The sequence below is a fragment of the Pogona vitticeps genome, chromosome 2 (assembly GCF_051106095.1).
Source record: "Pogona vitticeps strain Pit_001003342236 chromosome 2, PviZW2.1, whole genome shotgun sequence".
Classification (NCBI taxonomy): Eukaryota; Metazoa; Chordata; class Lepidosauria; order Squamata; family Agamidae; genus Pogona; species Pogona vitticeps.
The window spans coordinates 151,126,077-151,153,030 of NC_135784.1; the positions used below are offsets into that span (position 1 = coordinate 151,126,077).

General features: G+C 41.8%; 1 protein-coding gene across 1 annotated transcript in view; it reads left to right on the forward strand.

Annotated features, from left to right (window-relative positions):
- The window catches only part of ANKRD52 (ankyrin repeat domain 52), a 67,730-nt gene that overhangs the window by 4,592 nt on the left and 36,184 nt on the right, over positions 1-26,954 (forward strand). Inside the window, exons 2-7 of the mRNA XM_072990865.2 lie at positions 5,467-5,550; positions 17,545-17,623; positions 18,572-18,642; positions 20,973-21,173; positions 21,848-21,935; positions 25,951-26,093. Coding sequence (XP_072846966.2) covers positions 5,467-5,550; positions 17,545-17,623; positions 18,572-18,642; positions 20,973-21,173; positions 21,848-21,935; positions 25,951-26,093 — 666 coding nt within the window. The remainder of the gene's footprint in view (positions 1-5,466; positions 5,551-17,544; positions 17,624-18,571; positions 18,643-20,972; positions 21,174-21,847; positions 21,936-25,950; positions 26,094-26,954) is intronic.

Consider the following 26,954-nt stretch of genomic DNA (forward strand, 5'->3'; position numbering starts at 1 on the left):
AGCAATCACAAACCTAGACAACATCTTAAAAAGCAGAGACATCACCTTGCTGACAAAGGTCCGCATAGTCAAAGCTATGGTTTTTCCAGTAGCAATGTATGGAAATGAGAGCTGGACCATAAAGAAAGCAGACCGCTGAAGAATTGCTGCTTTTGAATTGTGGTGCTGGAGGAGACTCTTGAGAGTCCCCTGGACTGCAAGGAGAACAAACATATCCATTCTGAAGGAAATCAACCCTGAGTGCTCCCTGGAAGGACATATCCTGAAGCTGAGGCTCCAATACTTGGCCATCTCATGAGAAGAGAAGACTCTCTGAAAAAGACTCTGATGTTGGGAAAATGTGAAGGCAAGAGAAGAAGGGGATGACAGAGGACAAGATTGTTAGACAGTGTCTGCGAAGCAACCTACGTGAATTTAATCCAACTCCGGGAGGCAGTGGAAGACAGGAGGGCCTGGCATGCTCTGATCCATGGGGTCACGAAAAGTCGGACTTAACGACTAAACAACAACAATAACCGAATGCTGGTGAAGCTTTAGCGAGTTTCTTAATTACTTAAAGAATGCTAAAATGCTTACACCCTCTTGCAGGGTTTTTTTCTTCAAAGCCTCCTGAATAAGGTTACTAAATGAGCCTGTTCAGGCTTTCCCTTAGGATTGCTTCTGAAAAGAAAGTTAAAGTTTGAGGTATTGGGTGGGTGGGTGCTGTCTCTCCTTCATGGAAAGAACCCAGTGGAACAAAGAACTGCATTTTCATGCAAAACTGATTCTGCCCTCAAATCTGCACAACTCTAACTCTATCGGTATGTAGAGTGCAAGATCTTGCTTCCTGTGCCAGCATAAGTGTTGGTTTCTGAATGAAAGTTATGGAGCCAGAAGAAAGTGTGGAAAATGGGTGGTGGATGTTTCAGTAGCTGTGTATCTAGAGTAGTGTAAAGGGCTTTGAGGACGTGGTACCTGTCATAGAAAGGAGCTGGGGTGATACCATGTCCTACACCGCATGCCTACAAAAGTCACTGGAAAGCCTTCCATCTGGTTGTGGAAGTCCTGGTGAGTTGTAAGTGGTCTGCCCAGTTGCCAGACTTGCCTATTGATCTGTGATAGTGTACTTGCTATCAAAGGTGTGCTCACTTATAGAGCTGGGTGTCATGCACATGTGGAGAACTCCTGACATCTGCTGGAACCCTCTCTGCCCCAGCTGGTTACGTGGTGTGCAAGTTTAGCAAAGATTTAGCAATTGCTGGAGGAGGGTGAAAGGGAAATATATGATATTAGGATAGGAAGCATATATGAAAGTGAGCCAGCCTGCAAATGGTGTATCTCCCTAAACTAAAGAATCAGCTGACTTTGCAACCAACGTCTCCCATGCCACATCTTGATATGTATAGGTGCTCACTGAACAGTGAGGCAGTAAGAAACAGGAAAAGGAAAGAAATCACCACACTGGAATTCAAATCAGAGGTGGGTAATATTCAGGCTTGCAGGTATTTTGGTCTGTAACTTTCACCAACTCTACCTAGTATACTAACAGGTTATGACTACATATGGAGGGTGAAGATTTGCCTTGCTGTAAATGAAGCAAAAAGATGCCTTTACCTTTGAACCGGAATGGATGGATGGTATAATTCAGCCTATGTGCAGCTATACCTTAGTCCCTAACCTCAGTTCTCTGACTTGCAAGGACACAAGGGAAATTCTTAATATTGTACTGGATTCTGAAGGAAGCAGAAATACAGTGGTGCCCCGCATAGCGATGTTAATCCGTTCCAGGATTAACATCTCTATCCGGATTCGTTGCTATGCGGGGGGGGGGGGGGAAACCCATAGGAACACATTAAATTCCGTTTAATGCGTTCCTATTGGGGAAAAACTCACCGCCATGTGGGGAATCCTCCATCCGGCCGCCATTTTCGCCGCCCAGTTAGCGAGGGCAGGGCGCGAAAACGCTGCGGGCGGCCATTTTCTGCATCCAGCAGCCATTTTGGAACCGCCAATCAGCTGTTCCCAAAACATTGCAATGCAATGTTTTGCCTATTAAAACATTGCAATGCGATCGCATTAGTGGTTGCAAAAAAACGCATCGCTATGCAGATTCGTCGTTAAACGGTGCACTCGTTAAGCAAGGCACCACTGTACTGTAGGTGTCTTCTTCAAAGTTCTGACTGACACCGTGAATGTTTATCAATTTCTTTCAAAGATCTGGAGATGTGAAGTAAAATATAATTGGCCTTTGAAACCTGAATAAAAAGCTAATTTGTATAGCAGTATTAACATTATTCTTAAATAGCAAAGGCCCAGCGGAATAACAGAATTTGGGCTGTTCACTGGAAACTCAGTAGAGCTGAAGCCAACCTGAGTTCCACAATGAAGGAATTCCATATTCAAAGTGCTGCTACCTGTACTCAACTAGTTTTTCAGCATGATGGTCTACACATACAAGTCCTTTGTCATTTCTCTCCCAATTCTGAGCACATGCCTACAAGACAAGGCACTGTTTCTGATATTCTGACGTTTAGGCCTTTGTCCTCAAAAACAGCATCTTGAATCAAACTTGGAAACGCATTACAGTAGTCCCTTGGTTTATGAATACCTCAATTAATGTAATTTTTGGTTTATGAATGGAAATCCATTGAAAATAATGCCTTGGTTTATGTTTTTCCCCCTTTTTTGGGTTTGCAAATGAAGTTTCCCCAGGATACATTGTGCCTTGAGGTTTATAGTGCTGCCCCAATCCTATGGTAATCTGCGTTTCGGTTTATGAATTTTTCGCTTTATGTAATGTCCCATAGAATGCATTAAATTCATAATCCAAGGTACTACAGTAGAAGGTGAATCCCTGCTCCAAAATCCCCTGATTACATTAAAGGAGTCAGGAGAGGGGAAGGGTGAATGATAACTACAAATAATGGCTTGCCAGCATATGCTTGTTCCTATGCATAAAACATGGTCCAAAATTCAATATAATTAGTTCTTCATCTTGTTTGTAAGGCACATACAGAGAAACCTGCATATGCTAGCACTTAGAATGTAGCTACAGTGGTACCTCGCTAGTCACTTACCCTGCATGACAGTTTTTTCGCTAGACATTGACTATTTGCGATTGCTATAGTGATTCGCAAAACAGTGATTCCTATGGGGGAATTTTGCTGGACAATGTTTGGTCCCTGCTTCGAAAACTGATTTTCGCTAGATGACGATTTTGACAGCTCCCTCTGCGCTTGCAAAACAGGTGTTTTTGGGACCTAAGCTTTGCAAGACAGTGATTTAAACAGCTGATTGGCGGTTCGCAAAGTGGCTTTCCTATGGCCGATCTTTGCTAGACAACGACGATTCTTCCCCATTGGAATACATTAAACAGGTTTCAGTGCATTCCAATGGGGAAATGCTTTTCACTAGACAATGATTTCGCTAAACAGCGATTTCAGTGGAACGGATTATCATCGTCTAGCGAGACACCACTGTACTGTGTTTTTCAATGTATAAGACGCTACCTTTTTCCTAAAACCATTACACTAAAAATGGAGGGACATCTTATACACGGAAGCAAGCTGAGTGCATGGAGAGAACAAAAGGGCCCATGCCTTGCCTCTGTAAACAGGCTTCCTTCAATCATGAGGCTTAGCTGCCTCCAGTCAGGAGACTTGCCGTACTTTTTGCTCCTTAAGATGCACTCCCCCCCCAAAAAAAGTGGGGGGGAAATCTGTGCATCTTATGGAGCGAAGCTGGCGATTTTGCCCCCCACTGGCCCTGTGGGGGGAGCCTCGCAAGGGTCCGAGTGAGCCTTCCAGGACCCTTGCAAGGCTCCCCCCACGGGGCTAGCGGGGGCGAAATCGCCAGTTTACAGGACCTTTTCTGAGCCTTTCAAGCCTTAGAAAAGGTCCTAGGAGGTGGCGATTTTGCCCGCGCTGGCCCCGTGGGGGGAGTGTCGCAAGGGTCCTGGAAAGCTCACTCAGACCCTTGCGAGGCTCCCCCCACGGGGTGAGCGCAGGCGAAATCGCCACCTTCTGGGACTCTTTTGAGGCTTGGGAAGCTTCAGAAGAGTCCCTGAAGGTGGTGATTTCGCCCCCTCTGTCCCCCAGGGGGGCAGGGTGAGCCTCCAAAGGGTCCTAGGGTGTGTTCCAGGACCCTTTAGAGACTCCCCCTGCCCCCCCCGGGAGTCAGAGGGGGCAAAATTGCCACCTTCAGGGTCTCTTCTGAAGCTTCCCAAGCCTCAAAAGAGTCCCAGAAGGTGGCAATTTCGCCCACGCTGGCCCCGTGGGGGAGCCTTGCAAGGGTCCTGGAACAGACCCTTGGAACTTTTGGAGGCTCACCCTCCCCCCCCCCCCCCGTGAAATCACCACCTTCTGGAACTTTGAGGCTTGGGAAGCTTCAGAAGAGTCCCTGAAGGTGGCGATTTCGCCCCCTCTGGCCCACGGGGGGGCAGGGTGAGCCTCCAGAGGGTCCTAGGGTGTGTTCCATAAGACGGGCCTCTCCATAAATCTCACCAAACTTTTGGGAGAAGAAAATAGATTATTTTCCTGTTTTATTCTCCTAAAATTTGGTGCGTCTTATGGAAAGGTACATCTTATGGAGCAAAAAATATAGTAGCTTCCTCCAGTTATAAGCCTTATGGAACTGACGTCAGCTGATGCTGAACAAACCAATTGGAACACACCTCATTGGAGGTGGAGCCTGTAGGCTCAGATGCAACAGGGACTCGTAACATCCGACGTTCTGAGCCCAGAGGCTGAATAAAGCTAAGTTTTGTTGTTATTTTGATTAGAAAGGGGGGGACGTCTTATAAATGGAAAAATATGGTAAATGGATTCATTTTCTCTATCTGTATTGTTCCTGACAGTGAGATGGTCACACTGTAAAAAAAACTGGGAAATTCTGGTAGGCCTGAATGTTAAAATTAAACATTAACTCATTATCTGTTTTGATGGTTGGAGTCCTCATTGTTTTTGTTTAAGAACAATTGGTATATCATAATTGCTTTAGCAGATACTTTAAATTTTGTCCTTTGATCAAATCTCGTGTAGCAAAAGTAGTTTTGTTTGTAAGGAATAACCATACTTGGATTGCGGATTCTGCTCCATGAGGCACCAACTTTGATCTGTAGGTTGACATGTATAAAACTCTAAACTCAGTCCCACACAACTTGCATTCAGGGATTTTGATCTGCAGTCGTGGTTAAAAATAGTTGGTTACGTTTCTGTCACTTAGACATTTGGCAGCTGAATATACTAAGCCAGAGTAAGGTGTTTCTTCTTACCTTATTGCAATGTTTGTAGAGTTATGGCAGTCTTTCTCAATTTAGGTTCTGGATGATATTTTTAACAAGAACTCCCATCAGCCCCAGACAGAATGTCCAATGGTTGGACATTATCGGCGTCATAATCCAGACTATGCTGTGTTTCAAGATCAGAGGCTCACCCAGGTCTTCCTCACACCCATTTTACAGCCACTCTTCTTTTTCTTTCTTTATAGCCTCCTCTGGTCCAAGCCATCTTCAACCGTGATATAGAGGAGGTGCGGTCATTGCTGAGTCAGAAGGAGAATATCAATGTATTGGTAAGTGTTGAAGCAACATGGTTCTTCCTGGTTTTGCATCTTTTGGTTTTGCACAAAGATTACAGTTTCCAAATATTGACACAGGCTGCCTTTGTTGATGGGGAGAATCTCCATGGGGAGGTTTTCCCTCCCCACTGCAATGTGAACAAAGCAAGAGAGTTTGTGGTTAGTGCTCCAGGGCTTTGGTAGTAACTTCTTGCATGACCTTCATCCAGTTGCCATGTGTTGTTTTCAGCATTATCCTTATAAAATGTAAATGCTAAAGTTCACAAGCATAAATGTTTGCTTAACTGTGTGTGTTTTTGATTAGTAGGGTATAGGGGTTAGATTACTTTTGGAGAGAACTAGGGTCAACATTCAGTCATGCTCCTAGAGAGCTTCCTTCATCATGTTTTCATGGCAACCTCTGCTCATCATTTGTAAAGGGGACAGGATGGTGAATATAAAGTTGTCATAGTACTGTAGATGGTTAAAGATTGCTAGTACTTTGCATACTCACAGAATTGGTATACAGGACAGAAGAATTCATATATCATCAGTAAATGTTGACTTTGTTTGGAATTAGCTGCACTGTCCAGATGTATTGGTCTGGCTGTACAGAGCAGTGGGTGGCACTGGGATCAGCTGTTGTTTTTGGCACTGAGTGAGTTCTGGATTTGTCCTGTGGTCTCTGAGTGAGAACAGCATGTGTTAATCGTGCTTTTCATCTTGTTCTTGTATAGCCCACAAGGCAGTAATTGGCTTTTCTTTTTCCTTTAGCTCATTCAGCAGGAACATGCGTATTATATATAACAGTGGTTCTTAACCTTTGTTACTTGGATGTTTTTGAACTGCAATTCCCAGAAACCCCAGCCAGCACAGTTGGTGGTGAAGGCTTCTGGGAGTTGCAGTCCAAAACTCCTGAGTAACCCAAGGTTAAGAACCAGTGATATATAATATGGGCCATAAGTGGCAAGTTTAGTACTGTTATTGGCTGCTCCAGTTTCGGAATCTGAAAACAAGGCCTTTTCAATGCTTAGAGCAAGCCAGGAGATGCAACATTGAAGTGCATCCTGGTTTTTCTCAGGATGGTTTTGATTTAAATCAAGTCTATTTAAGACACAATTTACAGTCATGCCCTGCTTTACGATTGCCCCACATTATGACAAAAACCGCATTACAACGATCTTTTTGTGATCATAATTGCGATCGCAAAACGATGGTCTGAATGGGTTTTTTTCGCTTTGCGATGATCGGTTCTCTGCTTCGGGAACCGATTCTTCACAAAACGATGATTTTCGGACAGCTGATTGGTGGTTTCAAAATGGCCGCCGGGTAAATAAAATGGCTCCCCGCTGTTTTCTGGGATGGATTCGTCGCAAGACAGCCACCAAAAATGGCCACCCTATGGAGGATCTTCGCTGGACAGTGAGTTTCCAGCCCATTGGAACGCATTGAAGGGGTTTCAATGCGTTTCAATTGGCTTTTTATTTTCGCATTACGACGTTTTTGTTCTACAGCGATTTCACTGGAATGAATTAACGTCGTAATGCGAGGCACCACTGTAAATCACTAGTCAGTAAGACTCGATTTAAATCATGATTTTGAAATGTAAAGACTCATTCTTGCTCGTAGTTATAATCTTTAATATTTGCAACCAGATGAAGATTCCATATTTAGAATAATAACCTATCAGATTAGTAAAACAGCTGTATCAGAACAGATTTTAGTTTAGTAGGTTAATCACTCATATTTGGAGAACTATTTAAATTATTTTATCTAAGTAACATTATGTAGCATACATATTCTTGTATTTGCTTAAACATCAATGTGATAAATTTTTGTACATAGATTTGCAGAACAACAATGGAATTACAGTTTCCTGAAATTTATATCATTTTCATTGTGCAAAAGTGCATATTATCTCAGCGTGGATAACTTGGATTAATTGAATATGTTTACCAAAAATGTAAATATTGTATGAATATACAACTTCATGCTGTATAACTGTTATAACTATATAGCATGCTATACAGCATTCTATTTCATACTGAATAACCTTTCAACTACAATGTATTTTGAATGGAAAAGTATCTTTGGATAGATTTTTCCTCCAGAAGCATTTGATTAAAATAAATTTGATTTAAATTCAGTTGTTTTTTAAATCATCAATTTTAATCCACCTTGGTTTGTCTCTTACAGTATGAGAATGTGCTTGTAGTGGTGCAGGCTGAGGAATGCATCAGATCTAGTTTTGAATTAATTGACTATATAAACAGCAGTATGGTGAGCTAGTGAGAAAAATAAATATGTGCAGAGATTTAAAGTAGTGATGGAGATGGTTAATGTTTTTGAGGAAACAATTCAGAAGACCTCTTCTGTGTTGGTCTTGTGACAGGATGGCATATGCTGCTATTATTTCATTGAAATAAGAAACAAATTCTCCTGTGATTCACAGGGATAAACCCATCTAGTCCAATCTTGAAATGTAAACGAGGCAAATCAGCCACCAGGTTACAGTGTGCTACACACAGACAAGTAGTACATTGCAAGATAATGCCAGCAAAGCACATAAAGCCAGATGACTAAACAAGTGGGTTGAGCAAACTGGCATGCTACTGAGGGAAGGTAAAAGACTGCATCTACTGTGAGTAAGATGATATTCTTTTATTGAAGTTGGCTCTGATGAGGAAAGTGAAACCAAGCGTGTAGGCTTCTCAGTGCTTTTCTTCAGGGATAACGGCAGGCTAGAATTTCAGGCGCTCTGGTCACACACCTGTTACTTGGATCAAGTCAGAATTACGCGTGGATTGGACTGGGCAGTTGAAATAATGGAATATAGTGGTTAGATGTTGGGAGGAGCCAGAAGTTAGTCAGTTGGACAGGTAGTGGTGGCAGAGTGGTGTCAGGGTGGGTAGGTAGACATCAATAATTATTTTGAAAGCTAGTTAATTGTAAATCGTACTGAGCAATATTATTAGAAGTATGCATGCTTTCTCTTCTAATATGGGAAATGTCCTGGATCAGAGCAGATGCCTGTATAATCCACATCCTAGCCAATGACCATACTAGTGGTAGAGTCTGGGGTTCTTAATACAAACTTTTCCAAGCTCTTCTTATTACTGAGTATTGAAATGTTATGTATTTTGCTTCACCCTCTTTGTAATTCTCCTGGGTCAGTAGAATAGTAGAGCTGATAGCAAAAGTTAACGTCTCCACCTTGTGAAAGGATGATCAAAACATTCAGTACTGGAGCAGAGGAGGGAGCTCCCAAATCATGAGGAAATCTAGCTCCAGAGTAACTTGTGGAGCAATGCTCTATAACCAATTTCTTTTCTTTCTTTTTGCTCATTATTCCATCGCAGCTGCCTTACAGCCGGATTGAGGGGCAGTGTTGATACTAGCCTGCTGCTGAAGCTTGTGGAATGCAATCCTCTACGAGGAGGAACTTCTGTTGTGTTAGATTTCCTAATGGGACTCAACTCTGTGCTGGAAGGGGAGCCTTATAGTGATTTGACATCTTCACGTCTGGCACCCATCCTTCAGTGTTCCCTGGTTGCTAGGCATGGGATTTTCAGATTTTTTTTTAAAATACAAATACTATAATTCACTAGAATTCTGACACCTATACCCCCAAAAATTCAGTGCTGCTCCTAATGAGGGTCTTGAAGAAGGGGAATGTATTGAAACCCAATATCGTAATGGTGGATCCCCATTGGCTCAGGAGGCTTAAGATCTTAGAATTACAGGATCTCAACACCTCCCCTTTGTGAAAGTGCTGCTGCATGCAGATATGATGACCCAAGGCCCTGTAAGCTATCCAGACCTTTATGCCTAGAGTTTGAGCAGTGATATTTACTCAGAGTGGCCTGCCAGAGAATGTGGTGAACATAATGCAGCCATCCAAATGGCTGTCTGCCAGCAAGGTTTGTCAGCAGATCTGGGTGGCCTTTAGATGATGGCACATGCAGAAGGGCACATCTCACTATTCATTTGCAGCTGCCGGAATTGTTGAGCTGCCTTCAGCCATGCCTGGAGCCTTAGGCACCCTAAAGTGACAAGTTGCAGTATTTGCCAGGATTCTGGTAACAATTGCCACAGGTGAAATGTTTCCTGAGATGAACCACATTTTAGGAACTCCCATTCACACAGAGGTTTCCTTTCTGGGATCTTAATCTGATGTAACAGGCCCTCATGCATTCAGCCTTCAACTCCATCTATGGCATTCCTATAAAGATACTAGGGGCTTACACATCCACCAGAAAGGTCAAAGAACTGCAGATTGTGTTCACTAGGAAGGGGTTGCCATCTGCACAGTTTGGTGCTTCTCATAGACCTCTCTTTCATCTGAATATTAAACCTCTTTCACCATAGCCAGAACATTGTCCTTCCCAACTATTGCCTTAGGCCATGTCTCTCTAGAGAGATAGTTGCCTATATTCTCCTCCAAGTGGGTGCCGTACTTACTACAGTGTCAGTCTCTTCATTTTTTCCCCCGAGTGAAAAAAAAAGATAAATAGCTCATTCTCAATTATATTTGTTGGGAAATTTGAGTTAAGTTGAATGTAATAGTGCTTAGGATCTTGTTCTAACTGGTGTGTGTTTGTGTGAGAGAAAGAATGATAGTGCCTTAGAAAACAATTATCAAAGTGAATAGTTCCAAATTGATTGCCTCAATGTTATTCTGGTAGTTGTTTTGCATCTGAGGAATGATACTGGGTTTAGGTTGATTGCTGTGTGTCTACTTTCTGGAAGATTTATTTTTATTTGTCAGGAGCCAACAAAGCAATCCATGTCACAGCTTTGTCTTAAACATGAATCTTTACCCTTTACCATTTTACCCAGCGTGTCATTTTGTTTTAGATGTCACAAACCTGGTGCCAAACTGTAAGGCACTTTAAGTGTTGATTGATTTGATTGAAGAGCTAAGTGTTGCTTTCTTCTTCTTGATAGCCTTCAGCAATGAGCTGGGATTTCATGCCTTATCAGAATTGCTTGTATTGCTTTTAGAGTTTTATTGCTTTTGGCATTATGTTTTAAACGCAAACTGATTAGCAAGGTCTATGTAGTGTTTCCAGAGCAACCTCATAGCATTTGCTTTTGAGGGTCTGTTTCTTACAGACATCTTTAATGTTTTTGTCAATGTTAATTTGACTTTTCAGGCTAATTCTTAGGCCTCAGCATATCTAAACATGTCTGACAAAGACTAGCAACTTTGGGATTTTAGATAATTTTCTGGCGTCTAGTCGTTTTTCATTTAGAAATGCAACATTCACATTTTGTTTTTTAAAATGGGTAAGTTTCCAGCCCTCATTTAAAAAAATTACTTTTCTGGAAATCTTGTGGCTGTGAAGAAAAATCAGTTATCTTGGTGGAAAAACAAAGTTTGGAGGAAATTGTCATATACACAGCACTTTTAAAAATTAAACTTTAAAACTTATTTTAAAGTTGTACATCAAATACATTGTGCATAATTGATCATACATAAGCTGAAATTCTGTTGCTTAACATAGTAAATTGCAACTGGAGCAGGCCAGTTGAATCAGTGGACTTGGTGAGTCAGTTACTCCATAAATTCTATTGATTCAGTGGGCCTGTTCTAGTTGCCAGGATCTGTGACAAGCAACAAGATTTCAGCCAGGATGTATTGTTTCATATATGCAATTCCATTTAAACATAAAATATCTTCAGTTATTAAAATAAAAGTTAAAAGCCCACTAATGTTAGAGGTGAAATTGCATCCTAAGCTTCTGTATCCAAAGGTGCATCACAAGATATTCCTACATGTGTCTGTTCAGAAGCAAGCTCTGTTAATTTCTTGCATGGAAGTAAATTAAAAATAAAGCAGGTTGCTTCTGAAGCTTGTGAAAGAGTGCACTGCACAAATATTTGGAGAAGTAAAAAACATTATAGTAAACAAAAGTTATATTATCTAGAAAAATAATATAGCATTATTATGCAGAAAAAGAAAAAACCTCATGTTTTAGAGAACATATAAACAAAATATTTCATAGACATAACAATGGAAGTTCAATAACAGTTTCATAATACAGTTGAAGAGGTCACTGGTATTTCATCACCACAATGCAGTCTTCATAGTAGGTATGGAGACATTATTATGATTATCATATACAGTACACAGAACCACACTTTGGTGTTTTGTATATATTTCTGCTGTAGTTCTGCAAATCATGTTTTAAATTAATAATACAACTCAGAGTTATTTATCTAGTCTGAATTGTTTGAAAATCCACAGCTGCTTATTTTGAATTTTAAGCACCTCCTAGAATCTGGAAAAATTGAAGATTTGTTAAACTGAAACAAACTTCAGTGTTTTCCATATGCATGTTATTCTTAATTTTCAGGCAATTGTCACTTTTCCCCTGTTGATTCAGAATATAGTAATATATGTGTATTGTATAAAGGCCTTTGCCACCGTGTTGTAGAAATTTTATGTCTGCCAATCTCTCTCTTTTTTTAATGTATACTTGCTTGTTCTGAAACATTGGCTGAAACCCAGTTTTAAGTTACAACTAGAGTAGGCCCATTGAATCAGTTGGGATTTGGTGAGCCAGATACTTTCTCCCTTTGTTCAATAGACCCATTTTAATTGTGACTTACTACTATTACTACTATTATACTGTCTATTATACAGTGGTGCCCCACATGACGACGATAATCCATCCCGTGAAAATCACTGTTTAGCGAAATCGTCATCATGCGAAAACCCTTTCCCCTTCGGAATGCATTGAAACCCAGTTTAATGCGTTCCAGTGGGGAAAATACCTCATCGTCCAGCGAAGATCACCCATAGGGAAGCCATTTTGTGAGCGCTGATCAGCTGTGAAAATGGCTGCCCTGCAAAGCATGGGTCCGGAAAACACAGGGCAGCCATTTTGAGAAGCTGAAAAAAATAGTCTTGCGAACAAACTGTTCGCGAAGCACAGACCTAATCGACGTCCAGTGAAAATCCCCCATAGGAATGACTGTTTTGCGAATCGCTGTAGCGACTGCAAAAAGTCATCGTTATGCGGATTTGTCATTTAGAGGGATCGTCATTTAGTGAGGTACCACTGTACTATCATCTCTTGTTCACCTTTGTGATTTTCTATATAGCCCTCCTTGGCCAGACACATTTTTGCTGACTTATATTTGAAAGTATTATGGCGACAAAATGTGTTGCCCCTCTGCAAATTCACCCCCCCCATTTCAGAGTCCCATAACAAGCTTGTTAGTGGTTGAACTGAAATTTCCCATATTGAAGTCACCTCAGTGAGGTTTTTTGCTTCCATGATCCGCCTCCTTACAGTCAGTTGGCTATCCTGTTCTTGGTTGCTCTGGGGTGGGAGCGCCCAGAGAGAATCAGATGTGGAGACTGGGAATGTTTGACTGGAACCATCTCATTCCCACAACACCTGTGTAGTCCCCCAGATTCCAATGTGCCCTGAAGAATTTGATACAAAAATAAAATTCTCAAGGCTAGTCACTGAGAAAGGGAGTGCCAATCTTGCAAGATAGCTGCCACCACTCCCCCACACAAAACACTGCTAAAAATGCCAATAGCTGAACAAGGCTAAGACTAGTTTTAATGCCTTCAGTCTTCTCAGTCAAAATTCAACAACTTGCTTGAAAAGATTTTTGTAGTTTATTTTTAAAAAGGAAAGAAGAAACAATTCAAAAGGGTAAAGGGGTAAGTGTTCCAAATGGTTACAAGAAATGTTTTTTTCAAATGTGGACACAGACTTACAGCAATTAGAAAGCAAATGCGCCAAAAGCAATAAAATCTAATCTACGCTATCTGTACTCACACCTGAGCGGAGGGATAGTGTATTTCTGGACATGCACAAATGCAGACAACTGGCACAGCATCATAAGATGGCAAATGGACCCCAAGTCTACTTGTAAGTCAGACTGAGTCCCTTCTGGAAGCAGGAGAGCAAAGCATTATTCTCTTCAGATATGTCCTGGCTGATTGGTTAGTTTCCTTAATCTCTTTTATACAAGTAAATGAGCCATTAAAGACCTGTTGCTGATTCATCTTCAATCCTTTTCATGTCAGGACAAAAAGCATCTTCCTGATGCCCAGGCCATTGCCCAGGACTCAGAAAGGAAGCGAGCTGAGTCTTTTCGGTTCCTGGTTAGAGATAAGACATTAGTGTCCTTTGGTTAAGCATGGAGGCTTCTGCTCCCCAGCCCTGTCCGTCCTTGCTTGTGAGGTCAGCCTTAGACATGGGATATTCATATACGTATCCTTAGGGATGTGAATATGAATATAAGCACGAGAGGTGCCTAGGAAAACTTGACACCCCTCCCAAACTGGCAAGCCCACTTATGGCTCACCACACGGCATACGTGGCCAGCATAATTCTCATTGCGTCAATATGGGAAGCAACCCAGCTGGCGCTTCCTGCCTCCCCGCAGAGGTGACCACTCCAGTAAGGAGGTGGGATGATGGGGCTTCCCACTGAGTGGTCACCTGTGTGGGGAGGTGGGGAAGTGCCAGTGGGGCTGCTTCCCAAATTGATGCAATGAGAACAGTGTTGGCTGTGTGCTGTGCAGCAAGCGGTAGGTGGACCTGCAGGTTTGGGGGGGGAGAAGGGTTTGGTTTTCTCAGGCACCTGAGGTGCTGATATTTGTATTTGTATTCCCAGGAATAGGAATACAAACATCCCATGTCTAGTCAGCTTTCCAGGCCCACAGAAGCATAGAGAAATCAGTAACTAATTTCATATTTCATGCACCACAAGTTCTTAATTTCTTCAGATGAGGGCAGACAAATACAGGGCAAACCACATATCAGTATAATATGCCCTTTGGTTCTGGCTCAGTATCCTTCACGTACTGGAATGTTATGTGACAATTTAGTTAATTATTTGCAGTGAATTGTGCAGATTGGCAGTGGATGCACGGCTCTGCATATATTTCCAATGCGCCTCTCAATGTTGAATCACTTTTCCAACCTTTCCAAATGTGTTCTAGAAATACCGCAGCCTGTCTCCATCTTCTTAGTAGAACTGCTCATTAAAGCTTTTGCTTTAACTTTTTTTTTGGATCTAAGCATACAAAAGATGCTGGCCAAAGTAGTTATGAATCTATTTGACATGGTATTTTAAGGCTGTTTTTTTATTTTATTATTGGTGCTCTTTTGGCTTTTTAATTGGTAGTTGAGTTTGTTTGCAGCTGATTTTATTCATTCTAAGCTAAAGTATGGAGCTGTGCATTATTTGAGTAAAATTTCATTTAACAACAATGAAATCTTTCAAACACAGTTAAGTAGTTGTCAGAGTTGGACATATTATGTCCTTGCTAAGAGAAGCTCCAGTTTCTCTTACTTGGCATCTAGGCAGAAAGCCATGCATCTCATACATTCACCCTCTTCTCATCCAAGACCCACAAAGCAGATAGTGATGGATTTTCAGTTTTCTTTAGAAGTTCTGGAAGTTGTGGCTCCTGGGAGAAAAACTCAAGTGGAAGGCTTTGAGGCTGAGCTATGCCAAGCTCTGTCAAGCTTCAGATTCATTCTCAGTGCTAGCTGGGAGCTTGCTTGCTTGCTTGCTTGCTTGCTGATACATGAATCTCTAATAGCAGATGCATGTTAATGCTCCAAACCCACTACCATTGCTGCACCTTATGTAAAGCCATTCCCCATTGCTCCAGGTAGCTAGCAAGCTAGTACATTTTTTAAATGCCTGAATAAACCCTGAGTGCATCACTCCATACACCATATTTCATGTACCTAGGTTTCATATAGTCCAAGCTGTGGCTCTGAGAGATGCATATCTTTTCTTCTTCTTCTTATTGACCATAATCTACCTTGTATGCTGGAAAGGGAGTCGCTAATTTTTTGAAATAAAGAGGAGTATTCATTAGAAAAAAGGTACAATGTCTGCACATGAGTTTCATCACTGAGTGGAAGATACAGATGTTGATCTGCAACATCTGTATTAGAAGTCTCTGAGATTCAAGGCTAGCATTTGTGTTTGTAGGCATTGGGTTGCACTCTTCTGAAGAGAAGCGTACATTTCTGATACGTAGAACAGAAAATTAAGTTATAAAAAATGGATGCAAACATATCAAAATTATTTGACTGTCATGATTGTTATACTCAGTGACCTAACATATGTAAACACTGTCATTTTATTTATTTATTTATTTTATTTATTTATTCAATTTATACCCCGCCTATCTAGTCAATTACAACCACTCTAGGCGGCATTTATCTTACTTTTTCTCTCAGTTGTCTTTGTCCATTCCAGCTGGCTTTAGGGAGGTAATATCAGATTAACTTTTTGCTACCAGGTTTTCTGCACTTCCTCAGAAGCTTATGCCCATATCCTTAACTCTCTTTTTGCATGAATTTGTTTGCTGAGGAACTGAAGCATGTCTATAGAACCTCAGGAGGATTCACACAGTCTTGGTTAATGTGAAGTCTAACTCAGGCCAATCTGAATATGGCTAGCCTACTAGTTCCAGCTGTTGGCCTCTGGATGTTTCATTCTTCAACATCCCCCGCCCAAAGACATTGCCAGCCAGTGTGGGCAATGTTCAAAGATTCTTAGAAGTTGAAGTCCAAAACATCTGGTGGGCCAGATGTTGAAAATCACTAGCCAAATCACACTTAAAAATCTGTGATCACAGGGAAATCAGGAGGTTGGGCATGCTATCTTTCAGGAAAACCTGTCCACCATTACTGATCTTTTCATAGAAGAACTTATAAACGTCTGAGGAAGTGCAGAACTTAACAGGTGCACAATTTAGATAGCATTTTGACAAGATTAGTCTGAGCTCCTTATAATTAATTTTTCTGTGTAATTAATTAAAAAGAACAAAAAAATAAAAGTAACATTTATCTGTTGATCTTTGAGCAAGGCGCCCGTGTTTTGAATTTACCAAGTCTGCTTAACTTGGCAGTAGTGAAGAACAACTAGTGAGTTTCCAGAGCAATGCATACCTCATGAGCCAGCTTTATCTGTGGCTTAAAAGAATATGTCATTCTGACCTGATAGTGAGATCAACCAGGATGTCTGTGCCTTCTGTCCTCCCTGGACAAAAGGAAATGTTGTATGCTGTCCATCCAGGGCATCTACAGCAGTGGTTCTTAACGTGGGCGATAATGCCCCCCAGGGGGCGATTTCATTTTTCAGGGGGGCGATAGAACGAAAAGGGGCGGTGTGGGGGCGCTGGAGCAGAAGGGGGGCGGTAGGGGGGCGCTGGAGCAAGCCAAACCTGTGAAGATGGCTGCAGCCTTTTTACAGTGTGCATGAATATATATTTTCCTCCAATCTTAATTTAGTTTCAGAGTTTTCATCTTGAAAATTTTAGTTCCTGCATTGTGGTTTGTTTTTATGCCCTTTTTATATTTCTTTTTGCGTCTTAAAATTCGCTTGCAACTAAATCATTAAATGTTTTTGGGGCATTTCATTTTCTTGGAATTGAATTTTGTTTTCAGGGGTCATTGGATTTAAGTGTCATAAATAAATAAATAAATAAATAAATAAATAAATAAATAAATAAGAAAGAAAGAAAGAAAGAAAGAAAGAAAGAAAGAAAGAAAGATATCATCACCGTGTGGAGGGGGCGGTGATAACTTCCTCAATGGCTCAAGGGGGTGTTTCTTTCAAAAAGGTTAAGAACCACTGATCTACAGGATGAACAGTTGCTCTTGGCTTGAGGGGAGCTCTTTTGCTAAGCAGACATTCCTGGCTTGTGGCAGATAAATTTTGTGAGGTGGGGAGGGAAGAAAGCCATAGTAGTAACTGTGTACACATGCAGATTTAAAAATTTTGAAACTGTCTCCAAAAACAATACTGTACCTCCAAACCCAATGCCAAATGAATACAGTACAGTATATACTTGTTAGGCCATAGTGCATCTTGATGTGAATAAACCCCCAAAACTGTGGTAAAGTTCAAGAGGATGGTGATCTCTAGACAAGAGAAGATCTGAATAATGATGGGCATATCTTTCTGATTTTGCTTGTGTGTCTTCTGAGTATCCATATTTTCTTGAAACCAGGACCAAGAGAGAAGAACCCCTTTGCATGCAGCTGCATATTTGGGGGATGCCCCTATCGTTGAACTCCTAATACTATCAGGTAAGAGCTGTAAGTGTGTGCTTTCTGTTTGCCAAAAAAAGTTGCATGTATTGCTAAATCTTTTGCTTCTGGATGAGGCCATAAATTTAGGAGAAGCCTAATTGTACCTTTTCTGGAGGAAATAACAGACTAAGATTTCATGGAAAAGCCGCTGGGCAGGCTGCAACTTCCCTAGGTCAGTACAAGTAAATGGAGGATATTTACCAAATGAGAGAGGAGAGCCTTGCCTTTCCCATCCTTAGGGAAATGGTTGCAATGGTTTTGACAGGCTTGCATATCAAATTATTAGAGATGGCTGGAAGTAGCAGAATCGCAGAACAGCCTGGGCAGTGTGGATGGAGCCGGTGCATTGCTGTATTTAGCTTTACATGCTCCAGTTAAAGCTATGGTTCTGCAAAGTTACAGTTCCTCATCCTCTTGCAGTCTTTATAATGAGGATTAGAACTACCTGTGATTTAGATGATCACAAGAATGAATGAGGGACTGTAAAGTGCTCTAGTGCTTTCCATGTTGAAAGTGCTATAGTTGGCAGATTGCTGCCATTAAATTATTATTGCTGGTCATGATTCTAGAGCAACAGAGATTTATGGAAATGTTCTGATTCAATTTGGTGAGACTATTTTGAAGCTGGCAGCTTTATCCGCTGTAACTTCCTGTGTAGGTTGCAGGGTAGTGTTAGCTTTGTGGACCAAGCACAGATGGTTCTTGATACATGTGCTAAATTTCCCCCAAGTTAATGATGAAAAGGACAAGCTGGCTTCTGATGGTGCACAAATGGCATTCTTATTCTTACTCTTACTCTTATTATTATTACAAACCCCAAAAGCACAAATTCTTCAGGTACACCCTGAGATTTAAAGGGGAAAAGGAATTCTGATGTTAAGGTGGAAGGACAAGAAGTGCTTTGTTGCTGTTGACCAACTGTCCGTATCTTGCATCAACCCTCAGGTGCTAACGTTAATGCAAAGGACACCCTTTGGCTAACGCCGTTACACCGTGCTGCAGCTTCTCGCAATGAGGTAGGTGCTGATCCTCTTGGCTTTGCCCTCTTGTTAAAGTGATGAAAAGGGATTCTCCCTACCAAGATCTCCAAAACCTGATTTTGAGCAAATTTGTTTACTCCTTCCTAATCTCCTTGAATCCTGCTAAAGCCAGTTGGCTTGAGAAACTAACCATTTGGACAATAGTCCCCTTGTTGATGCATGAGAGGACAGAAGTTCTTCTCTGAGGGAATCAGCAGAGAAGAGTGGGACAAAGGAGCTTTTCTTATTCTTTACTGCCTGGTCCCTTGATTCTTGCTTGCCACCTCTGGTCAGAGTTGTTGTTACCCAGACTATGGTTTGTGAGTATTGGCTTCACATCCAGACTTAGGAAGTGAGACTCCAGGTTGAGGGACAAAGTCATTTGAAGTTTGTGCACTCATAGCAGTGCTTTTAGAAGCTAACCGTTGCCAAAACGTACTTGTCTTACTTTACTCAAAGAATGTTTTAGACGAGAACATAATCTGGTTGACGATGCAGAGCCAGAGTTTGAGAGTTCGATTCCCTACTGTGCCTCCTTGACAGGGGCTGGACGCGATGATCCATAAGGTGCCTTCCAGCTCTGCAGGAAGGTTATTATTAGATCACTACTATGACCGTAAACACTTACATTTATTCAGTGGGAGAAAAGACTGCATCAGTTAATAGGATAACACCCATAAATTGATAGTATAGGTGCTCTGAATGCAAAATGGACTATTGCAAGATCTTGCTGAATTTCTCGTAAAATAATGTTCTTGTAAAGAAGACAGTGGAGTAAGTTTTTGCTGTTAATTGGAGCAAGACCAGGCTCCCTAGAGAGTGTCCTCCTGGAAAAGCTTCCGTTTTTCTTTGTCGGACTCAGTTAACTTGTATAATTGCTTTTTCCTGCTGCCCTTGCGGCTTCAGGCCATTTCCAGCCTCTGAGAAGCACCACTTAAGCTGGCTCGATTGCTTCACCACTTTGCTGTAAAAAAGCAGTTTCTTGGCCAGTTTCCAAGATTTGTGTGGGGTTCTTGCCTTTGGTAGCATTTTGTAAGAAGTGGAGAGGGACTGTGGTGTATGGTCTTACACTGATGAAAGGGGAAGCAGTGTCAAAATATAGGGCAGTGTGCCGCATCTGCCTTCTGCCAAGTTTCTCACACCTTAGGAATCAGCAGAAAGAGTTTGTTAGTTGCAAGAACATATCATCACTCGGTAGCAGCACGACTCCAGAAATCCAGAGAAACAGATAATGATGGTGTCTTTACCTCATTGTCTTATTGCGCAGTTAGCCTGCCCAGAATATATGTGATGATTTGAGCAACCTCTACATTGGAAACAATCTCTTACTGTTGCCTTTTTTTTTTTAAATCTTGGAGCAGAATTTATTGGCTCCTCTCACACTTTATGTCCTTGCCTGCTGAGGCTGCTGCCCCCATCCTTTTCCCCCTAGTATCCTACAGTGTTCTTTATTTGGCTGTCTGAATCTTGAAACTTTGACCTAGCATTAAGCTGCTTTGAGAGGGCAGTCCTCTGTAGAAGTCAGATTAATCTCATTTGAGCTCAGTCTCTTGACTCACTAAAATTATGAATCCCAACGTGCATGGTTACTCGGAAGCTTGGGCATGAGGAAATCCTCAGATATTGTTAACTATAATTTGTTTTGCCAGTCCAGTGGCTTTTAGTGAATGCTCTGTAGGCAGCATTACTTATGTGCATGATATCATAGCTGCCCATAGACCATGCTGTTTTTGATAGTAAGTATTTTTTGTAAGCTTCTAGGACTCTTCCCCCCCCCCCAAGCTTGGGACTGAGTGACACTTAATTCATTGTTAAGATGAATAGGAATTGTATTGGACCCATGCTCAAATTAGCTGAACATAATTTCTACAGAAGTCAGTTTACTTCATTGATTTCAAGGGGTCTAAGTTGAATGAACTGAGTTTGGATCCATCTATATGTGCCTTTAATCTGAGGGCTACATTAAACGGAGGTCTCATAGTGTCACTCAAGTCTTTTCTCTTTAGGCTGTCATCCATGAAGAATTTATTCAGGGTTCTCTCTCAGAATTCCTAAATCACTACCAGGTTCCTGCACCTTCTTTTTTTGCAGAGTCTTTCCCAGCCCTTATGTATGTCTGGATGACTGGCGGGCTTCGTCCTTTCCAGGTTCTGCAGGTCCCTCAACTATTTATTTGAAAATTCCAGTTCTCGCCCACAACAATTTTCCAGTTGTAGTTCTCACCCATGCTGTAGCTTTACTCCTTAGTAACTAATAGTCTCACAAAGATTCCTTGTCTTGTCCTGCTCAGCCAGACCTAAAGGCTGTTTGTATTCTGTCCCTGGCAGAAGGCACTTAACCTCCTCCTAAAGCACTTGGCAGATGTCAATGCTCGTGACAAGTATTGGCAAACACCGCTCCACGTTGCAGCTGCCAACAGAGCCACCAAGTGTGCTGAGGCCATCATCCCCCTGCTTAGTAGCATTAATGTGGCGGACCGCACCGGTCGCACAGCACTGCACCATGCCGTACACAGTGGGCACATAGAGGTAAGCCATGGCGTGCTTCTCTCCATTAAGGGTTTGTATGCATGTGATTACTGCCAAAGGAGGATAAGCAGTGAAGGGCAGGGGCTTTCATTAGAGGGGGAAAAGCTGCTTTTGTTGAAGTAATTTGCATCAGGAACCGGATGGGATGAGTGTAGTATGACCTATCTCAGTGGTTCTTAACCTTTGTTACTCGGATGTTTTTGAACTGCAACTCCCAGAAACCCCAGCCAGCACAGTTGGTGGTGAAGGCTTCTGGGAGTTGCAGTCCAAAACTCCTGAGTAAGCCAAGGTTAGGAACCTGTGACCTGTCTGATTGCCAAAACAAGGTAAATTCATGTCCTGCATTGCCTACTGAAATTAACTTTTATAATAAGTGAAGCCTGGCACAGAGCCGAGGACACCTTTCCCTTCTGTACACCCTCTTTGAGGCACAACACCATCAAGAAGTCCTCAATTGGTTTCTCTCATGTGCTCCGCAATGTATAGATGGGATGTGGATTGTGGTGAGAAGCCATGTACTGTAACATAAGCTTAGTCTTCCAGAGAGATAGATTTTGCTTCCTCGGCACTTCAGAGGGCATTGAGCACCAATGAAATTGGCAGATTTTTTTTTTATTATGGCACAACATTTCATTTTTAGTTTCTGGATCCCTTTCTTCTCTACCTCTTTCTAGATGGTAAACCTGCTCTTAAATAAAGGGGCCAATCTGAGCACATGTGACAAGAAGGAGAGACAGCCAATACATTGGGCAGCCTTCCTTGGTAAGTCTTCTTCTGTGTTTAGGCATTCTGGTATGTACCATCTTTTAATATAAATGAACCTTCAAGGAGGAGCTTGTGTGTAAAAGAACATAGAGTTCTGGATGTGTATCTGGCAAAGAGGAGGAAATATGTGAGTACTGCTGTGGAGTGTCGTGAATAAGAATATTAGTTTTCAGCCAGGAAACATTCAAATTTCACATTTCCCCAAACATTGAACACAGATCTTGATATTGGACAGAGTGGAAAGTAGTATAGCAGAAGCTCGTTCTGCTTGTCCTTATCTTGGCCTTGTTATGTGCCCCCCCCAAACAACCTGATACAGGGAATAGTTCATAGAATCAGAATTGTAGAGCTGGAAGGGATTCCTAATGTCGTTGAGCCTAGCTGCCTGCAGAATCAGGAAGTCCACCACTGGAGCAACCCTGATATATGTCCATTCAACCCTTCCTTAATAACTTGCAGCTGTTACTCTCAGAACGTTTTTCCTAATGTCAACTCAGAATTGTATTTCTTGTAATTTGCTTCAAGTCCTTCCCTCTGGAGCTGGAGGAAACAAGCTTGCTCCCTCTTCTAAATGGCAGTCCTTCAAATATTTGAAGGTGGCTATCATGTCATTTTTCAGTCTTCTCTAGGCAAACCATGCCCAGTTTTCTCAACTATTCTTCATAGAGCCTGGTTTCCCAACCTTTTATCATCCTTTTATCATTCTGGTCATTCTCCTGCAGTCACATTCCAGTTTCTCAATATCCTTATATCGTGGTGTCCAAAGCTGGACTAATATTCCAGCTGAAGTATGACCAAAGCACAGTAAAACAATGCTATTGCTTCTGATGATGATTTACTAAGGCATCTAGATTATTTTCACAAGCAATACATGCAGTAATCATCTATGCGAGGCTTCTGTCCACTTCCCCAATGTGTTTAGCCTAGAGATGAGCATGAAATACTGATTCAGCAGTTCATGCCAGTTCAGCTGACAACTCAACAGGTGTCCCGCAGTTCAGTGCCCTGCTTCCTCTGGTGGTTACCCATCAGAGGCTACTCCTAAAGGAGGTGGGGCAGGGAAGTTGGAATGTGCTCTCCAAATGGACACTCGCCAGACAGGGTGGGCCACTGAACCATGGAAGACCTGTTGGCCCATCAGCTGAACTGGGTGTTCATGCTCGTCTCTAGTTTATCCTAAGTAAATGTAAATAAGACCATGCCAGAAATGGCAAGTTCCTAGTGGCACATACACTCTCTTGATATTTGCATTCTAAAGTATCTCCCCAAGGAAGAGGGAAATGGAAAAAAACAGCCGTTCACATACCAGGAGCAGGGGCTAATCCAGAGCCAGGAAGGGAAAGCCTGATTTTTGAGGGTACCCCATGTAAGCAGGAGCCCAGTATGACTAACCTTGTGGTGTTGCTGAGGTCAGTCTTCCCTGTGATAATTTGAAAAGTGGGTGGAATAACTCTAGGCACCATTTTAAACCTGGTTTGTTTGCTATTAGGAAAGATTGGGATGTCAAAACACACCGAGAAGTTGTTGCTCTTACTAATGTGATTAGTACAGATCTCCTGGTTGAAAAGTTTGCATTTTAATTCCCCATCCAGGGAAGTATCCTCTTTAGCAGTGTGCTTATTCCAGTTATAAAACTATTATTTGCAATGCACTTGCTTCCTGTTTGCAGTCAGTTATGTCTGCAGTCAGTTATGAAGCGTCACCTACCCAGAGGGAACCTAATCACACAAGCAGTAATTAAGATACATCAGCAGCTGTTAAAGTACTATCTGGATCCATTAACACCTCATTAGTCTTCTTTGCACTTCAGCTGTGAACAAAGATTTGGGAGGAGGAGGAGGCAGTACTGCTGCTTCTACATTAAGAAAGTAAGCTGGATAAACAAACTTCCATTTCATGTCTTTTCTTCATGTCAAATAGTTGTGATACAATCAGCTACAAAGCTCAAGCAGTTTCATACAGTTCAGAAGTCAGGCTTAAAAGAAGGTCTCTCTCCCACGGATGTGTGCATGTTAGGTTTTGAAGCCACAGTTCAGTGGCATTGTGTATGCACAAGGGCCTCTGATGTGATCTCCGGCATTCCCAGTAGAAGATCTTGGTTACCAGAGCCAGCAGCACTGGCAGCCTGGAATGGTGGAGGGCTATTGTCATTCACAGCAGGCATTGCTTTGCTGGAAATCAACAGTTCCACTTCAGTTAAAGCAGCTTCATAGTTCCCTCTTTTTTAAAATTAATTGGATGGTTTCTAGAAGGGTTGTTGGGATTATATTACAGAAGACGAAATATGTACAAGAAAACAGTGGTTTGAAAGAAATTGTAATCTATGTGGCATATTATAAGTTCCAGGTTTGCAAGCAGAAGGAAGCCACAAATGGTTTTGGCTTCCTGTGTGGTGTATATGCTGCAAAGTGTACAACGTCACATACATATTTCTCTGGTGCAGTTAAGTCAGTATATATTCTTATAAACAATTCTTTTACCATAGAAAGCTGTTTGGTGTTATCAGACTACATCTACAGTTGTTTGTCTCTGCCAGGTTAGACTTGGATTAGGCATATACCATTTGTGCCATGCCTTTCCTTGCCTTTGGACTCCAAATCCTAGCATTGTCCATTCTGAGAGGTCCCTCTGCCAGATCAATACCTACATTGTGATCACCTGGAGAAAAGCTTCATAGCCTAAGATAAGCCAGTCTCTGGTCTAGGTGCCTGTTAGAAAAAGAAATGGTCCTGGTGTTTACTGAGAGCCAAGATAACTTCCTTTTTAACAGGTAGCTAGGCTGGGGGTTGGCCCTTCCTAAACCATGAAGCCTTTCAACCAAGCCTTTCTCCAGGTAGTCACAGTCAGGTATAGGTCTGGCAGGTGGAAGTCCCAAGGTGGAGAATTTTAGGAAAAATCCAAAACAAAAGCACGTCCCTAGACCTGATCCTAAGATGGCAGAAAAGTAATAATGGGGAAGTTAATCAAGTAACCAGACACTTAATGCAGCCAGTTTGGGGCAGGTGGGTCACCGTGTCTCCTGGGGGCTCTTTGTTTCCTAATTGTTCAGTCCAAGCAGGCACCAGCCTACTAGTTTTGCACGTGTTGTTGAACTATGGTTTACACTGTATGCAAGAATCTTGTACTTCTGTAGGCTCTCTTTCTTTCTCCTGGTTGTACCCTCAAGGAGGAGATATAGGAAACATATACTTCTCATTAAAAGCTGTGCAGAGTTCCTTGTGATATCTCATCTGAGCTGAGGGCAGCTCTGGTTAGTTTAAAAGAGGGAGGATGTTTTTCTTTGTCTCTTGCTGCTGTGCAAGAGAAAAAGGAAGAGAGAATTATGTGAGCTAAGGCTTTTGCTGGCTTATATACACAGTGCTTAACCATAGTTTAATAATGCATCTAAAATGGCTGCTTGATCTATTAACTGTGATATTAACTGTGATAGAGAGTGCAAGTGAGCTGCTGGATAATTTATTTACATGATTCTGCAGCATGAACACCCCCCCACACACACACACACATACCATATATTCACAGGTAACATTAACGCATACTTGCATTGTTACGTCTTGCTATCCTTTAGTCTGAGGTACTGCTGAACTTTGATTAAGAGGACAGCAAGATTTCATACTGACAAAGATAGCATATTGGAATGAGTATGCACAATCTCATGGGACACACCCAGTGTGTTAACTTCAGTTAAGCGGTTTAGTAAGTCTGTAAGTACCATAGGCCCAAGAGCCTTCAAATATTGAGTGTCCTTCAATGTTTTATGCGTGCGCTGCCACCCAGCCAAAGTTAGAGAGAGAGCAGAAAATACTGATTTAGGCAGAATCTTAACAGGACAAATTAGCAAAATCTTGCAAGAGTCGCCATGTATTTTATGAGACCAATATAGGGGGATTGCAGGGAGCGTTCTCTGATTTAGAGTACTGTGACTGAGAGAAGCTCCATTTCGAGAGCAAAACTTACGGGAAACGGCAGTCTTGTTCAAATTGCCTTTCTTTTCTGTGTTATTTTCTCCCAGGGCATTTGGAAGTCTTGAAGCTGCTTGTGGCACGAGGAGCTGACATCACATGCAAGGACAAGAAGGGTTACACCCTGCTGCACACAGCAGCCGCCAGTGGCCAGATTGAGGTCGTGAAACACCTGTTGAGGCTTGGAGTCGAGGCAAGTTCTCTGACAGACCCTGTACAGCAGAGGTGGTGGTGGTGGTGGTGTTGAGATGGCGCTCCTCTCTCCCCATTGTGTCTTTCCTTGCACCTCCAGACATGTGCCTGAAAACACGTGCAAGCATTATTGGACAGTTTAGGCCTATTATGAGAAAACAGTGAAACAGTTCTTCCACACATTTTCATAAGGAAAAAAACATGTGAGGAGCATGCATAATTAACTTACTAGGTTGCACACATGTATTTCCTTATGAAAATGTGTGATAGAATAGTTTCCTCATTTTGCCATAGCCTAAACTGTCTAAAATTGCAAGCCATAAGATGCCTGTGTTTATGAAAAATGTTGGGAGTAATGGAAATGGAAGTTAATTATAGCTGTTAAGGTGAATACAGATACAAAAAAGCTGTCTAACAGCTGATGTTTGTGTCTGTTACTGTATTTTTCTTTAGATTAAAAATTGGGGGTCGTCTTATACACGGAAGTAAGCTGAGGAGAGAACAAAAACAAGTGGAGGGGAAAGCAGGGATCAAAGCGATCCTGCAGCGCTTTGATCCCTTTCCTCCTACACTTGCTAAACCCCACTTAGATTTCTTAATTTTGGATTAGAAAAGTGGGGTGGTGTCTTATACATGGGGGCATCTTATACAGGGGAAATACAGTAATCCTTGCTAGGAGAAAATAGTTGTGTGCATGTTGAAAAAGTAGTAGTTTGTTGTATGTTGAAGAGGTTATGGAGTGAACAAGTCTCTTGTAGCAGATTTGGCAGCTGCTGTACTCTTCTAAATGTTTAGAAATCTTGGGCTTGCAAATACATGTTTGCAAGGTCCAACACCTGTTTTGTCTGGGGATGATGCCAGT